Source organism: Garra rufa, chromosome 15 (genome assembly GCF_049309525.1).
Source record: "Garra rufa chromosome 15, GarRuf1.0, whole genome shotgun sequence".
In the NCBI taxonomy this organism is placed as follows: Eukaryota; Metazoa; Chordata; class Actinopteri; order Cypriniformes; family Cyprinidae; genus Garra; species Garra rufa.
In genome coordinates this window covers 12,695,819-12,712,891 of record NC_133375.1, presented here as the reverse complement: position 1 = coordinate 12,712,891, position 17,073 = coordinate 12,695,819, and the positions used below count along the sequence as shown (strand labels likewise).

General features: G+C 37.9%; 1 protein-coding gene across 1 annotated transcript; it reads right to left on the bottom strand.

Annotated features, from left to right (window-relative positions):
- Nucleotides 1–219: 219 nt before the first annotated feature.
- On the bottom strand, nucleotides 220–5,746 carry LOC141286991 (globoside alpha-1,3-N-acetylgalactosaminyltransferase 1-like). Its single transcript, XM_073819121.1, has 7 exons — nucleotides 5,667–5,746; nucleotides 2,817–2,846; nucleotides 2,688–2,723; nucleotides 2,514–2,558; nucleotides 1,570–1,602; nucleotides 1,343–1,477; nucleotides 220–1,223 (listed from the first exon to the last, which is right to left on the bottom strand). Exons 1-7 carry the CDS (start codon nucleotides 5,723–5,725, stop codon nucleotides 536–538), a joined length of 1,026 nt encoding a protein of 341 aa, XP_073675222.1. The 5' UTR covers nucleotides 5,726–5,746; the 3' UTR covers nucleotides 220–535.
- Nucleotides 5,747–17,073: the final 11,327 nt, after the last annotated feature.

Here is a 17,073-nt window from a genome sequence, read left to right as displayed (position 1 = left end):
CTTAAAAAATATATCTGGATTTAGATAAATTTATTTTGTGCAACCCCTTGACGTAATAAAATTAAGTAAATTCAACATAACATTTTTTTCAGTGTAGTAACATGAAAATTTACTTTATTCGGGAGGGTTTGCCCTTGACATGCTTCCTAGAAATAGGGGTAGGAAGATGACAGCATCGTGTGACAGCAAGAAAGTCAATGCTTTTTTTTTTGTTCTTGAAATCCTTTATTTGGTTGCTTGCATGTCATTAAGACATAAAACATGGATAACATCTATAAAAATACTTATAAAAGGAAAATGACAACTATACACTGCAGCACTTTTAATCAAAAGCTTTAGGTCTTGTAAGAGGATCTGCTTGCATCTTTACAACACTCATGTAAAACCGGTTTTATGGATATGCACAGTATGTATGTACATATATATATGGGCCCAGGAAGATAGTAACCCACATCCATAAAGCTATGACCTCATTCTTGTCATTTGACACATTTCAGTAAAGTTGACTGTTTTTTAGAACTGGCAACAGTTGATACTAGTTTGGACGAACTTCAGCATAGTTTTTAGGTACATTAGCGAAGCGAACTATTTTTATTGGGGCTGCACCTTCACTGATGCCCCGCCACATATATTCAGGAGAGAGCAGTTTACTAGGTTTGTTCAAAAGGAAATATTTGTTCAAGTGAGACTCTTCCTGCCATACCGCCTCAATGGAGTTTGCAGCATCAATGTTCAGGTGCTCTCTGCAGGTTTTGGTGAGATTATGTACATCTTCCAGTGTGCCACCAAATGCAGCACCAGCATAATAATAATCACCTTCCCCAGCTGGAATGTATGCTAGAGACTCTGGTCTACGCTCATATGTGAACTGATCCCTCTGTGAATCAAAGAACCAAGGATGTATTACGCCTATCAGACGACCCAAAGACTCTGCACCCCAACGGCCATAAAACATGGTATCTACATCAAGGCAGAAAACATAGTCCGCCTTGTCAGCAAGTTCATTCTCTATTAGTTTTTCCAGCTTTTCCATCCTGTTCATACTGATGTCCTGCCATCTGTTCAAACTCTGAACCTTTAGAACTGTCAAACTACGGTTTTCACCCATCTTCACTTCAGGAACTGATTCTGGTTGATCTGTAAACAGGTAGAAATGCACTCGAAATCCAACGAAGTAATGCTGCTCTGCTGACTCCAGAAAATCTTTGATGAAACGTGTATATCTAACAAACAAAGAAAACAATTTATTTTTTAATCATTACTATTTCTAGAAACAAGGAAAAACAGAGGGGAAACAAATGAAAATTATTAATACAAGATGAGAGATATCATGAACACTTACTTTCCCAAAGCGAAGACAGTGGTGGCTATGGTGAGATTCTGTTGTTTGTAGATAGAGTCGATCAGTGTAGCGTCAAAGGTTCCCTCCCAAATGATTGGAGCTGACCATGGTGTCACAGAAGCAACATCTGTCCGACTTCATTAAAAACACACAGCACATGTAATCATTTCAGTCAATAGTGGAAATGGGCTATAACAGCCATTACAGGTTGATACTAAATATCTCACCCTACCAACGCACTCGGCTGCTTGTATAACAACCTGTAATAAAAATAAATAAGCAGAAAGACCAACAGACATTTGAAACATGGGTTTCTCAGGTTTTTATTCAACCCAGGCTCATTGGAAATACGCACCTCTACATACATTTCTGTAACACCGCAATTACGTACTTTACTGGATGTTTTGTGGCAGTTTCAAAGTGAAATGTTCAGAAAGTGGCGCTAAAACACACGTTCAATACGTGACCGTGGCACATTTTTATTACGATGGTACAGGCAAGTATTGCTGCATTTTTATTACACTGCCTGAGATACCTATTGCAGCTGTTCAGAATCCAAATATCCGGGGCTTGACGCTAAACCTAACTGATAGTGTTACTGTTAACAAATGCAGAAGTAATAAAAAACAAAAACGTATTTGGTGATACAGCTGTGCTGTTTTTACTTCCTCATGCAGATTTGAGCTGCTTTGTCAAACAGTAGTTTTACTGGGTTTGACCAAAGCTCTTCATCACTCAAGTGCTGAACTCCGTATCACGTGAGCTCCTGAGCAAACTGACTGCATTAGAAAACTCATGCATATGAAGCTATGTCCAAAAGTATTAATCTTCAAGGATGTTAAAATTGTTTTGAAGCCATAATATAATATTCTGCAGTATTAATTTTCTGAAAATTATATTTTGTGTGAAAAGGAATAATTTTTTTTACTGCCTCTTGATTTTATTTCAGGTAAGTTTTTTTTTTTTTTTTAATGTTTGCAGAAATGTAGAGGCACTATTTCCAATGAGCCTATGTTGTGAAGACATCATCATTTAACTCGCACTGCTTGTCTTATTAGAACCACAAAAACAACCATAAACCAAGAATGTTTATGTCTTGAGTCGTAGTCCTCATTAATTATGGATCAACGTAAAAATAAAGTCACTTTTAAGAAGATGAAGTTTTACACACCCTGGCGATGAGTGCAATTCAACAGTCTCTTGCTTCCATGTTAGCCTGATAATAACAGAATCAAAAGCCTTTACTAATATGAATTTGATTATATTGTGTAATATGTACATAAATACTAGCATTTGTTTTGTTTTTTTGCGTTGAAGAGTGATGTGTCTGCACATCATGACTCACTTGATGACGCCTTGTTCTATTACCTGCTGATTGCATCTTAAAACAGTAAAAAAAAAAAAAGTTCAGTTAAAAAATTCAGTAATGCAAATCAAGAGAACAACACCTACATTACCTCTGCACTAAACTCACCTGTTTTGGATGTTGTTCAGGTAAATGACCCTGTAAAGAAAGACACAACTTCATGAGAGATCTCTGTAAATGTGTTTAATAACTGCTTAATCTTGATCTCAGAATTTACAGATTTTTTTCATATGCTTGTAATGTAAACCGAAAATACAGAGTAATGAATTGCTTAATACTGTTAAAAATCAATCAGGACTTTTGCTTTCCTGCACCAAACCTATTGTTCTGCTATGCTACAACCTGAACCACCCTTTATACTATATGATACAACTTGAAAATACAATAAAAAATGTAGACATTTTTAAAAGGGGTCATAAAATGCAGTTTCAGAAATGTATAATATGTTTCACAAGGTTAGTTCTTAAAGATTTATGGGTTAACAATAAGGTGCATAAGCAAAAGTGGCAATACTATGATAAACACTTCATGTACTCCTCCTGTCAAGCAGTAGTAATGTTACCAACTTTTGAGAAATAATACTGCATTATTATCACAACCCAAACACAAAGGCAAACCATCTAACATTGCTGAAAAGTAATTCCATACCCAGTCCATACCATCCCAAACAACACAAGAATGATGAGAAAATTCTGACGGAGCAGCATTATTCCTGGAATATTCATGTCCACATTGATATGAAGTTAGACACTGTGTGTTGTGGTAAATGCAACCAAGAGAAATATGTTGACCCAGCATTTCTACCCTAATCAAACCCGGATGCTTCTATTTCATCCAATCATAACACTTTTTCCAACATGTGTGTCCATTCAAGGTATCTAACTATGTCCCCTGGATGCTTTTCTAATTTTTAATGCAAATCATTTTAGAAGTGAGCGTTCTTGTCTCACACTCATCTAGACACACCTGTTGGTCTTTTACCACAACAGTTTAATGAACACGCTTTAGTAAAGCAAACCAAATAATACCTATACCAATAACATTTCCCTTACACTCCTCCCTTTTCATCACTCTTTGATAACCATAAAAAACAGAAATAATCATACACATATTCTGGATGTTTTTGGTCACTGTGCTCTTCCAAGTGAATTTTCACACAGGAGTGTTTATTAGAAAAAAAACTCAAGTTTTACAGTAAAGGCTGTTTTCTGAGACAAAGACATCACATAATTTTATAGCAAACTGGTTATCCCTTTTATTTACAAACTTCTTTGCCCAACCTCATACCATGGGCAAGACCTGCTTGGAATCATCAGTTTTATTTCTTCATGCATTTATTCTTGATAAAATTTCGGTTTCGCTTTATTTTGATGGCTCGTTTAAAACATTCTGTTGTCGATATGTAATGTTGCACCTATATGTCTACTAACTCTCATTAGAGTGTTAGTAGATTGGTAGGGTTATGGTTAGATTAAGCTGACATATACTTGCAAAGTTACTTATAGCCAGTAGAATGTATGTTGGGAGACCATCACAATAAAGAGTTAGCAAATACTACGTAGACAGTTTACTAATACTCCAAAGAGAATTAGTAGACATATAGGTGCAGTGTTGCTTAGTGTCAAGAGAATGTTTAAACGAGACCATCAAAATAAAGGGTTACCAAAATTTTCTCCACTGATGAGGTATCATCTGAACATAATGGCCTTCTCTAACTATAATAACACCTTTTACCAAGTTTTCTAGACAAACTCGAAATATCCGATGAGGATCCATTTAATTCTGCAATGTGTACAGTGATCATTACTGGTAGCAGCTTAGGCAGCGGTCAAAACCATTAACAAACACAGAATGATAGACGTTATCTATTTAATAACCAAATCTGAAGTTGATAAACTGCACTTTAATCCTACCAGATACCTGACACTTATATTCCTTCCATCAGCATCCTAACTAAACGACTAAAATAACATTAAAAAAAAATATTTTTCCTTCTCCTAGCATTCTATGTATACATGAAAAATTTAAAAATACCCCATAGTACACTGTAAAAAAATAAATCCGTAAAATTTACATTAATGTAACAAGCAATCCACTGAACGACAAGATGTGTGAGAACCCAAGTGCAGTTTATTTACAAAAGTGCGAAATCCATAATCCAAACATAATCCAAAACAAACGAGACTTGACTTGACTTGGCTTGACAAATTTGACATAAACAAACTTGGCTTGAAACAGACTAAGACATGGCATGAACAGACACTCACCGACAGCAGATTACAACATTAATATATGCGACCGGGAACCATAGAAACACAAGGGCTAAATATACTAGACAATACAGGTCACATGACACAAACAAACCAATGAAAAACATAGAACAAGACCCTAGCAACCAATAAAAACATGACAGATGGAACAGAGGAACCAATGTCAGGAAAACAACAGGGAAAGGGATAACAAATACAAAATAAAAGACATGAAAAAATGAACATGAAGAAAAGTTTACTGTAAAAAATTCAGTAGCAACATTTTATGTTTTATGGATTTAACTTAACTTTGAAATTAAAAACGTAATTTCATTAACTGATACAATGTTAAACTGACATGAAATTGAAATAATGCAATAAACATTAATTTTTTTAACATTAGAAATAACATACAACCCGAATGTGCACAACTGATAAGAAGAAACAAAAATGGTTCCAAAAACGATATACTATCGTAAAATTACATGGAATGTCCAAAATTACTGGTAACCAATTAGTGGGCTTTTACTGTTAAAATCATGGTCATTTTCTACAGTGTTTGCTAAATACTTAATGTACTCCTCCTGGCCATGGCAAGCAGTAATAATGTTACCAATTACTGAGAAATAATACTGCAGTATTTTCACATCAATTTATGAGCCAAACACAAAGGCAAACCATCTAAAATTGCTGAAGAGTAATTACTTACCCACTCAATACCATCCCAAACAACACAAGAATGATGAAAAAAATCTGACGGAACAGCATTATTCCTGCAATATTCGTGTCCTCGTCAGAGACTGAAGTGCAAGTGAAAGGAATAAAGCAAGACAGGTGTATCAAGGAAGGAGGAGTCTGTACTGTAGATTTTAGTGTCACTTTAGAGTCATATTTCAGTACGTAAAATGTGAAACTCATGAATTGTTTGTGATTTTGAACTCATTAGATGTAGTAAACAAAACAAAAGCAATAAATAAAAATGTGATTTGACTTTGAAAAAATAAACCTGTCTTACCGGCTTTTGACCGTGAAACAAATCTCAGCTCAAATATCAACAATCATAGAAAAAAGTTTATAATAGACCGAAAAAATATGTGCCTGAATGTGTCAAGTTCAAACTGAAAAGACAGGAACTTAAATACATAGACCAAACCTGACCCTGAGCATAATTAACTCAAATCTGAAACCATGACAACTAACTAGACAGAGCAAACGGTGCAAACTAGTTTTCATTCACTGCATTTCCAAACGTCAACAACTGGTGAATGGAGGACATTGTTTTGAATGTTTTTGTTTCTGTGTCATGAGTCAACGGAGATTTTCACGATTAATAGAGCACAAAAATCTGACTAAAGCCCTTCTGACAGCTTGCAGTGTTACATATCATCGAGGCTGAGATAAGAACACAGCACTGCAGACAACAGGTCGCTAAATGCCATCTGTTTTCCATGTTCATGGAGTTAATGTTTTTACACGGCTTTTTAAAAATGCTGGGTATTCATGTGTTTCATATGCGTTTGATGTGTTACAGTGGTGTGAAAAAGTGTTGGCCCCCTTCCTGTTTTTTTTTTTTTTTTTTTTTTTTTTTTTTCATGTTTGTCACACTTTAATGTTTCAGATCATCAAACAAATTTAAATATTAATCAAAGATAACAAAGAAACAAAACATGCAGTTTTTGAATTAAGTTTTTGTATTATGAGAGGGAAAACAAAATCCAAACCCACTTGGCCCTGTGCAAAAAAGTGTTTGCCCCAAAATTTAATAACTGGTTGGGCCACCCTTAGCAGCAACAACTGCAATCAATCAATCAATCAATCAATCAATCAATCAATCAATCAATCAATCAATCAATCAATCAATCAATCAATCAATCAATCAATCAATCAATCAATCAATCAATCAAGCGTTCGCAATAACTTGCAATGAGTCTGTTACAGCGTTGTGCGGGAATTTTGGCCCACTTATCTTGGCAGAATTGTTGTAATTCAGCCACATTGGAGGGTTTTCGAGCATGAGCCGCCTTTTTAAGGTCATGCCACAGCATCTCAATAGGATTCAGGTCAGGACTTTGACTAGGTCACTCCAAAGTCTTCATTTTGTTTTTCTTCAGCCATTGGATTTGCTGGTGTGTTTTGGATCATTGTCCTGCTGCAGAACCCAAGTTCGCTTCAGCTTGAGGTCACGAACAGATGGCCGGACATTGTCCTTCAGGATTTTTTGGTAGACAGCAGAATTCATGGTTCCATTTATCACAGCAAGTCTTCCAGGTCTAGAAGCAGCAAAACAGCCCCAAACAATCACACTACAACCATCATATTTTACTGTCCAAAATGTTTAACTTTTGTCTCGTCAGTCCACAGAGTATTTTTCCAAAAGTCTTGGGGATCATCAAGATGTGTTCTGGCAAAACTGAGACGAGCCTTTATGTTCTTTTTGCTCAGCAGCGTTTTTTATCTTGGAACTCTGCCATGCAGGCCATTTTTGCCCAGTCTCTTTCTTATGGTGGAGTCATGAACACTGACCTTAACTGAGGCAAGAGAGGCCTGCAGTTCTTTAGATGTTGTTGTGGGGTCTTTTGTGACCTTTTGGTTGAGTCGTCGCTGTGCTTTTGGGGTAATTTTGGTCGGCCGTCCACTCCTGGGAAGGCTCACCACTGTTCCATGTTTTCGCCATTGTGTATAATGGCTCTCACTGTGGTTCGCTGAAGCCCCAAAGCGTTAGAAATGGCTTTATAACCTTTTCCAGATTGATAGATCTCAATTACTTTCTTTCTCATTTGTTCCTGAATTTCTTTGGATCTCAACATGATGTGTAGCTTTTGAGGATCTTTTGGTCTACTTGACTTTGTCAGGCAGGTCCTATTTAAGTGATTTCTTGATTGCGAACAGGTGTGGCAGTAATCAGGCCTGGGTGTGGCTTCAGGTGTGTTATGTTTTAACAGGGGTGGGGGCAAACACTTTTTCACACAAGGCCATGTGGGTTTGGATTTTTTTTTTCCTTCATAAAAAAACCCTTCATTTAAAAACTGCATGTTGTGTTTACTTGTGTTATCTTTGATTAATACTTAATACTTTGTTTTATTATATTACTAGTGTTGCCTCTTTTGTTTGCTATTATACTACTGCATATATTGCATCTGACACTGGTGTCACTAAAACCGTTGCCTAACTACACGCGACACAACAAGATTCCAGCGACAATCAATTTGGCTGTCCACACCATTCAGAAGCATATTGTTAAAACTACATACTGAGAGACTGATATACCATCTTTGTCATGGAAAACACTTGTTGGTTCATATTGAGTTTGCAGTTTTAACGTAACTTATGATTTCTTTAATTTATTTCAAGAATATGTAAAATATCTACCATATATCGCAAAAAAGTTTTTATGCTCGCATGAGGTGGTTTTTCAGACAATTCGAAAAAGGAATGTTTCGCAAAACAGCAATGGAAGCATTTTTTCGCATTTACAGGTCACATTCGATTAAATATAGCCCAAATCCCACTAAAAATCTGTTGCCATGAGAGGATTGCCATCTGTTGCCATCTGTTGCTCGCTTATCGTGAGAGGAAAAAATTACGTTTCAGTCGCATAACATCGGCTAATGGAAATGTCGTCATTTCGCAATACCCTTTAATCGTCATTTATAAAATATCGCCAAAGTTTTGTGCAAATCTGTAATGGAAACGCACCTAATCTCATTGGTTTGAATGTTGCTGTTCCAGCCGCCACGTCACAGAAATAGAAACCGTTTCTAAAATGAAAATTTTGAATGATGATGAGATCAGATGTGTCTGACTCCTTGTCCAAACAAAAATCTCACTGGATTATTACAATTAATGATGAAATTAATGTTTGGAAATGCAAACTGATATTTCCTACGGACACACTACAGCAAACGATAGAAATAAGTAACTTAAAACCATTTTAGCCTCTGAAAATACTAGTGTTCTAATAATTTTGGCCACCACTGTCGATCTGCGTATCACTACAGTGTAAGTTAATGGATAACCTGCTTTATGGAATACCCCCAGGATAGAATTGCAGCTTAAAATTAAAATTGGAACACAGTCTTGCTGTTCCTTGAGTTTTTGTTTTGTTAGTTGGACTTAGTAGGTTTGTGCATGTTCTGTTTCCTCTTGTTTCCTGTTTTGGGTGCCGTTTCCTGTGCCTCCTTTTTCTGCTTTGTGTGTTCTTTTGATATTATAAGTATCAAATTAACATTAAGCATTTTCCTTGCTAACTTCCCTCCATCTTGTGGACATCCTGCGATGCCTGTGCAATGGATTTAAATAGATTGCCCCAAGCCTTGGAATCCACAATGGTACTGATTTATCATTTCCAATTGTTTTCTAATAAATTATTTTATGCACTGTTCATGAGAACCACATGAACCAGCTTATCAAGTCCTTGAGTTGCTGGTTCAGGTGTATTAACTGAAGCAAAACTAAATAAGCAGGACATAAACAGGTTCATATTTACAATGGCTTATTGGAGAAACTGGTATGGTCAGATAAATCTATACATGTTTTTCTCTTACAGTCCCACACGGAAGAAACAACAAGAGTAAAACAAACAGAAAATGTGTGCAGTCAGTCATGTTGAGTCAGTCACATGTCTTATTTCATGACCATATTTCACCTTCTGCCTGAGCCTTACAATTAAATGCTACAATTAAATTTTTAATTATTAAAGCTAAGAGAAAGATAGAAAAAATGAAAACTCACTTTCCAAGAGACCAAGACTGCTGCTATGGTTATGTTTTGTTGTTTGTAAATCAATTAAGAATTAAGAATCAAAAATTCCTTCCCATACAATTGGGGCTAACCATGGCGTCACAGCAAAAACGTATTCACCTGCTAACTTGAGGAATTTTTTTTTTAAATAAAGTCCAAATATTTTTATATAATCAACTAGTTGGAATACATTTGATGGAAAAACATAGGATTTGATTCTATAGAACAGAGTAACTACAGTAATTATGTCATGCCCCCAGGGACTAACATACACATAGCTGAAGGGTTCAATTAAAATTCTAGTCAGTGAATATTTTGGCACCATCCACATGAGCTGTGGCTGACGGTATGACAATCAACTAAGAGAACCCATCCATAGATCTCCGGGATAAAACTGTGGACAGGCACAAGTCAGGAGATGGATTTCAAAGGAAAAAAATAAAAGCCTTTATCAATGCCTAGAAGCATGGTGAAGTCTATTATTAAGAAGGCCGGAGGTTTGGGAGGAAGTTAAGTCACATTATTGGAAATATTTCCATTTTTAAATACCAATGGTTATCACAGTTCTTTAGAACTTCCGCATAAAGATAAGTCAGCTCGTAATCTTCCAGTGAAATGTCATTTGATGTTGTGATATATAGGTAGAGACTTTTGAAATCCTCATAGAAACGTCTGCTGCCTCATTCTTTTCAGAAACTGAGAAACAAAATAATTGCAACACTGTAAATTATGAAAGTGGGATTAATATTAGGGTTTCGTATCATTTGAATTTTATCAATTTCAAATCCAATTCTGATTCCAATCAATAATTCCAGTTTCGACTCCAAAAAAAATCTAATTTTACAGTGCCTTGCGAAAGTATTCATACCCGTTAACTGTTTTTTTTTTTTTTAACATCTTTGTAAATATATTAAAAATAAAAAACTGGTTCAATTGCATAAGTATTCATACCCTTATCTGGGACAGTTTAAATTTTGCTCAGGAGCACTTAGGAACACATATTGCTTGTAGCACCTTAGGACCCTCAGACTGTGAAAAACAAGATTCTCTGGTCTGATGAACCTCAATTCCAAGCATCTTGTTTGAAGAAAACCAGGCACTGCTCATCACCTGTAGAGTACCATCCTAAAGTAAAGTAAAGTGTGCTACTAGCAGCCTCATGGTGTGGGGCTGTTTTTTAGTGGCAGGGACTGAGGGACTCTTCAGAGTAGAAGAAAAGCTCAGTGCACCAAAATGTTGAGATAGCTTTAATGAAAACCTAGTCCTGAGCATTCAGAACCTCAGACTGGGCAGAAGCTTCACCTTCCAACAGGACTATGACCCTAAGCACAATACTGTGAATGTCCTTGAGTGGCCCAGCCAGAGCCTGGGCTTAAACCCAATCAAACAGTTCTGGAGAAACCTGAAAATGTCTGCCAGACTCCATCCACACTGACAAAGCTTTTGAGGTGAAGAGGTTAGGCGAAGAATGGCAGATAATTGTCAAATGTTGACGTGCAAATCTTGTTGCATCATACCCAAAACACTTGAGGCTCCAGCTAAGTACTGAATTGGGGGTATGCATATTTATGCAATCTACTTATTTCATTTTTTTTTTTTTTTTAAATAAATTTATAAAGTTGTGACAATAATTTTTTTTTGCTTTGTCATTATGGTGCATGGAGTGTAGATTTATGTGGGGGAAAAAGTAATTTAAAACAGTTTAACATAAGGCAGCAACATTAAACATAAAGAATGTTGAAGGGGTATGAATACTTTTGCAATGTGTGAGTGTTTGTTCACTACTTGCTGCTGTGTGTGTGCACTTGGATAGGTAAATGCAGAGCATATATTCCCATACTTGGCCACACGTCACCTCACTCACTTACCTGTAAACCTATCATCAAGTGAGTGAACTTGTGGACCTTGGTTGTGAAATGACAATGGTCTTCGTCTTCATATCTATTATCAGTAGTCATGTGTTTTACTCATTTATTTCAGTTTGCATTTCTGTTGTTTATAGATAAACCAGTGAGATATGTGGAGAGAAGTTAAGTAGCATTTACATATCTCAGTGAAACTGCTGGTTTCCAATTACTTTATTAAGAGAAACTTGTTGATACAAGTCAATTAATTAACCATAATTTATTATGTGATATCAGAAGATTTAAGAACTCTACGGTCTTCATTTAAAATCTTATTAAAGGAAAAAATATGACATCTTGATTAGGGCCCTTTGTAGTTTTTTTAGATGCCCCACCTGTGAGACCCTCCCAAAAGTCTTCATATGAAATCTACACCACTGGTCTGTATTACAGAAAGTTTGAAAGTACCCTATTTCCTGCAGTATGAAGAAGCTCCAGAAGTTTCCTGTTGTTATTTCTGTGGTACTGTTGAAGTATGTGGTTTCCTGTCACAAAGTTCAGGAAACTTCGAAAGACTTGAAAAACCTGTTTATTATCTGTTTTAAAAAAAGAGCACAGACTCCTAAATGACTCTTTTCACTCTGAATAATGTTGCCTCTCTATCTAATTCGGCCCTATGACTCCCAATTACCATTCTGTGAGTATTTTGGAGACTTCTTGTGACAAAGCAAAAATAGCCTCACACAGCATATAAACTGATAAACTGGTGTTTTGCCTAATTAGGTTACATGAATATTGAAGTAGGACTGTGTTAATTTTTTTTTATACAAATTGTCATTATAAACATTGGAAATGTACACAGTTGTATAGAGTTCATAAAATTCAGATAAAAGATCATATCACTAGTCATAGAACTCTAAATAATTGTATAATACACTACCAGTCAAAAGTTTTTGGACATTTATTTGATTAAAAAATACAGCAAAAGCAGTAATATTGTAAAATGTTTTTACTACTTAAAATAACTGCTTTCTATTCGAATATATTTTAAAATGTCATTTATTTCTGTGATCAAAGCAAAATTTTCAGCATTATTACACAGTTGTCAGTGTCACATGATCATCCTAAAATGCTGAATCATTCTAATATGCTGATTTGCTGTTCAAGATTTAAACAATTTTTTCAGGATTCTTTGATGAATAGAAAGATCCAAAGATCAGCATTTATTTGAATAAAAAGCTTTTGTAACATTATACACTATACCATTCAAACGTTTGGAATTAGTATAATTTATTTATCAAGGATGCTTTAAATTGATTAAAAGTTATTATAAAGCCATAATGGTACAAAATATTTCTATTTTGAATAAAAGCTGCTCTTCTGAACATTCTATTCATCAGAGAAACCTGAAAAAATTTACTCAGCTGTTTTCAACATAATAATAATAAAGTTTTTTGAGCAGCAAATCAGAATATTAGAATGATTTCTGAAGGATCATGTGACTGAAGTAATTATGCTAAACATTTAGTTTTGAAACTGCAGAAATAAATTACATTTTAAAATATATTCAAATAAAAAAAACTGTTATTTTAAATTGTAAAAATATTTCAAATTTTTACTGTTTTTGCTGTACTTTGGATTAAATAAATGCTTGGTAGACAGAGGAGACTTCTTTAAAAAAAAACATTAAAAATCTTACTGTCTAGAAACTTTTGACTGGTAGTGTAAATAAATAAAAAATATGATTATTTTACTTGTAATAAATTGCTAATTTTATGTAGTCAGTGCATAGCACCGAACTGAAGATTATTATTTATTGTATACATGAATATACCATGTGTATTTATATACACGTTATGCATGTCTAAAATGCATTGTCAATTTGCATGTTATTGCAAATAAAATCCAGTTGTAAAATCTCATGATCAACCAACTGTCAGGGAAGCAAACGGACAGCGAGGTAAGTGAAGGCAAGTATGTTTATTTGACAAACAGCAGTGCAAAGCGTGAAGCAGACTGGTGGATCAGGTGAGTACTGGCATGCACAGACTGAATTCAAGGATGCGTAGACTGGTGTTGGTTACTGGTTCCTTTCTTTTGCAGGATGGACAGAAGACGTACAGCACGGCCACGCTGATGTGGCGACTGACCAGAGGGCTTATGGCACACACTCCGAAGATCGGGACTGGCTTACGGCAGACAGGTGCTCGTGATCGTGGGTGTGTGATTGAGTGAAGAACCTGGCCAAACCGTGACATATCGCCCCCCTTCTGGAAAGGCGCGACCTCGTGACTGAAAAGATACAACAGCGGAGGGAGGGTGGGGGTTCAGGCGGTGGGCGTGGTGCAGGTGACGAACTGGTAAATGTCCGATGGTCAGGATTGAAAAGCCAGGGTGGAGTAGAAGGAGGAAGGAGCCAGATAGGAGTCAACAGCAAGAGGAGCCGGATGGTGGTCCAGAGCCCAGCCAGGATGACGCCCCAGGGCGGAGTCGAGGGAGGGAGGAGCCATGGTGGAGAGATAGTCAACGACACCCTGGGGACGAGCGAAGGAGACGAAGCCACTGGTAGAAGTGAGCCAGGTGATGCCGAGCAGACAGAGAGCCAGGGTGACACTGAGGAACCGGAGGGCCGAGGTGAAGCAGATGGCTCAGGGGACCGAGGCAGAGCTGGGGCTCCAGAAGACCGCAGTGAAGCCGGAGCGACAGAGGACTTAGGCGGAGCTGGAGGGAAGGAGGAGCCTGACAGAGCCGGAGGGACGGAGTGACGAGGTGAAGCCGGAGGAATGGAGTCCCGAGGCGGCGGATGGTCAACGACTGACCAAGGCGGAGCCGGAGAAACGAGGGAGCCCGGTGGAGCTGGTGGGACGACGGGCCACGGTGGAGATGAGGGAGCCAGGAGCCAAGGCGGAGCCGAAGGGTCGGAGGACCGAGGTGGAGTCCAGGACTCGGAGGATGTAGGCAGGGACTGGGGAACGACACGCCTTGGCGGAGCTGAAGCCTGGATGTCCCACGATGGATCCACACTCCTAGGTGGCGCTGCCTGAGGGTGAGCTGTGGGACTGACAGGCGACAGCAGAGACAGGGCTGAAGGACTGGCTGGATTGAGTGGAGGCGGGATAGGGAGGCTGGGTGGGAACTTCGTAGACATTGGAGAACTGGACGGAACCAGCAGAGATTCTGGACGGCCGGACGGGACCAGCAGAGATTCTGGACGGCTGGACGGGACCAGCGGAGATTCTGGACGGCTGGATGGGACCAGCGGAGATTCAGGAGAATTGCACGAGACCAGCGAAGATTCTGGACAGCTGGGCGGAACTATTGGAGACTCTGGAAGACTGGACGGAACCAGCGGAGATTCAGAAGAACTGGATGAGACTGGCGGAGATTCTGGACGGCTGGACGGAACCAGTGGGGACTCAGGAGGGTTGGAAATTATCTCCCCAACCCAGTCTATTAAATCCATTTCAAATATCTCCAATAGTTCATTATAATAACGTCCAAAGCGCAGTTGCAGCTCACCCTCAGTGTTAGGAGTGTGGGTGGGGCTTCCCTCTAAGCCCTCGATCTCCACAAGAACTCCCACAGTGACGCACATCGTAGCCGGCTCACACACCTGGTCAGTCGCGATGTCCTCTGTCGCTTTAAATGCGGCAGATCTTGGCTCTGCGGCTGCGGCGGGCTCTGACTGGTGCTCCGTGCTGCAGGGTGATAAAAGCTGGCTGGGCTCTGGATCGGGGTTGCACATGCTGTTTTACTGTTTTCGGTCCGGGCTTCTGTCAGGGAAGCAAACGGACAGCGAGGTAAGTATGTTTATTTAACAAACAGCAGTGCAAAGCGTGAAGCAGACTGGTGGATCAGGTGAGTACTGGCGTGCACAGACTGAATTCAAGGATGCGTAGACTGGTGATGGTTACTGGTTCCTTTCTTTTGCAGGATGGACAGAAGACGTACAGCACGGCCATGCTGATGTGGCGACTGACCAGAGGGCTTATGGCACACACTCCGAAGATCGGGACTGGCTTACGGCACGATCGTCTTTGACAATAGGATCTGGACAGAAGACTTGGAAGAGGACACAGACAGGTGAGTAGACACAGGTAAGAATCGTTTACCGAAGGAGTAGAGAATGTAGGCGTGTTGAAGAGTAGCGTTCGCTGAATAGCGCGTCCGCGTTGAGTCCGCTAGGTCTAGACGAGCCCGGCACTTGAGTGGAGTGTGAGGAGTGTTTTTGTAGTAAGAGTCTTGATTGACGACAGGTGCTGGTGATTGACAGACAGGTGCTCGTGATCGTGGGTGTGTGATTGAGTGAAGAACCTGGCCAAACCGTGACACCAACCTCACATAAAAAAATAATAATGCAAAGCATTTTTCCACTATGTTACAGAGAAAGTATGTACAGAACACTATTAAATGCCCTGCAGTTTGACAGGATCATGTAACTGAATTTAGCTATACACATTTTTAACAGATCACTTATTTTTAGGAAATAATACATTTATTCAAGTGTGCTATTAGTATACGTTATGGAATATAATGTCGACCTATGAAGAGGTAATAATGACTGTCAAGCTTTGGGGTGTTGATCAATTCAGATATTTCAGATATTCATATAACAAAATATATACAAATTAATATACTTAAAGTATAATATAAGTTCACTTGTAGTATAAAATGACTAAACTAGTAGTTTACTGAGACTATACTTTAAAGTGTACTAAAATGCATAAAGAAGTATTTAATTGGTAAGTTCACTTTTAGTATACTTGCCATACAAGCTAATAACATAGATGTAAACTAGTTGTGTACTCAAAGTTTACTACTGTTATACTTAAAGTATACTTAAAAGTATACTTTTATATACTAGAAAATGGGCCAATTTAGTACCAAGGAGTATTGAAATAGTATACTTAAAAGTATTTTGCATACTTACTACATAAAGTATACTTAAAATATACTTGAACTTTACTTAAGTATACTTAATAAACTATAAAAGTATACTTCTTTTTGGTAACGCTCATTGTTTTAATAAAGTTTGTCATACTTCCTCATACAAAAGCACATGGGGTGTAAGGAAAGTCCTTTAATTGTGTAAAAGTTATGGTGATCTTGGTGACAATTTATATACCTTCATAATATTCACCCATTCATCACAGCCCAGCATTTTAACATTTAACGTTAATGATTAACAAATGCATTAACACACTCATAGTTTCTGTTTTATTGGTGTTTAGGGGGGGGGGGGGGGGGGTTACAATTGTGGTGTAGTGTTGAGTGTGTGCTTGGGTTGAGGGTCTACTAACAGGTATTAACTGCTTTAAAGGGCACCTATTATGCCCGTTTTTTCAAGATGTAATATTGGTATTGGGTGTCCCCAGAAAGTTAAGTTTCAGCTCAAAATACCCTACAAATCATTTATTATAACATCTGGAAATTTTGGGGTATGTCTAAAAAAGAGCTGTTTTGGTGTGTATTACTTTAAATGCAAATGTGCTTTATTTTCCTACTGTGTAAATCTCTGCTGTGCATACAGCA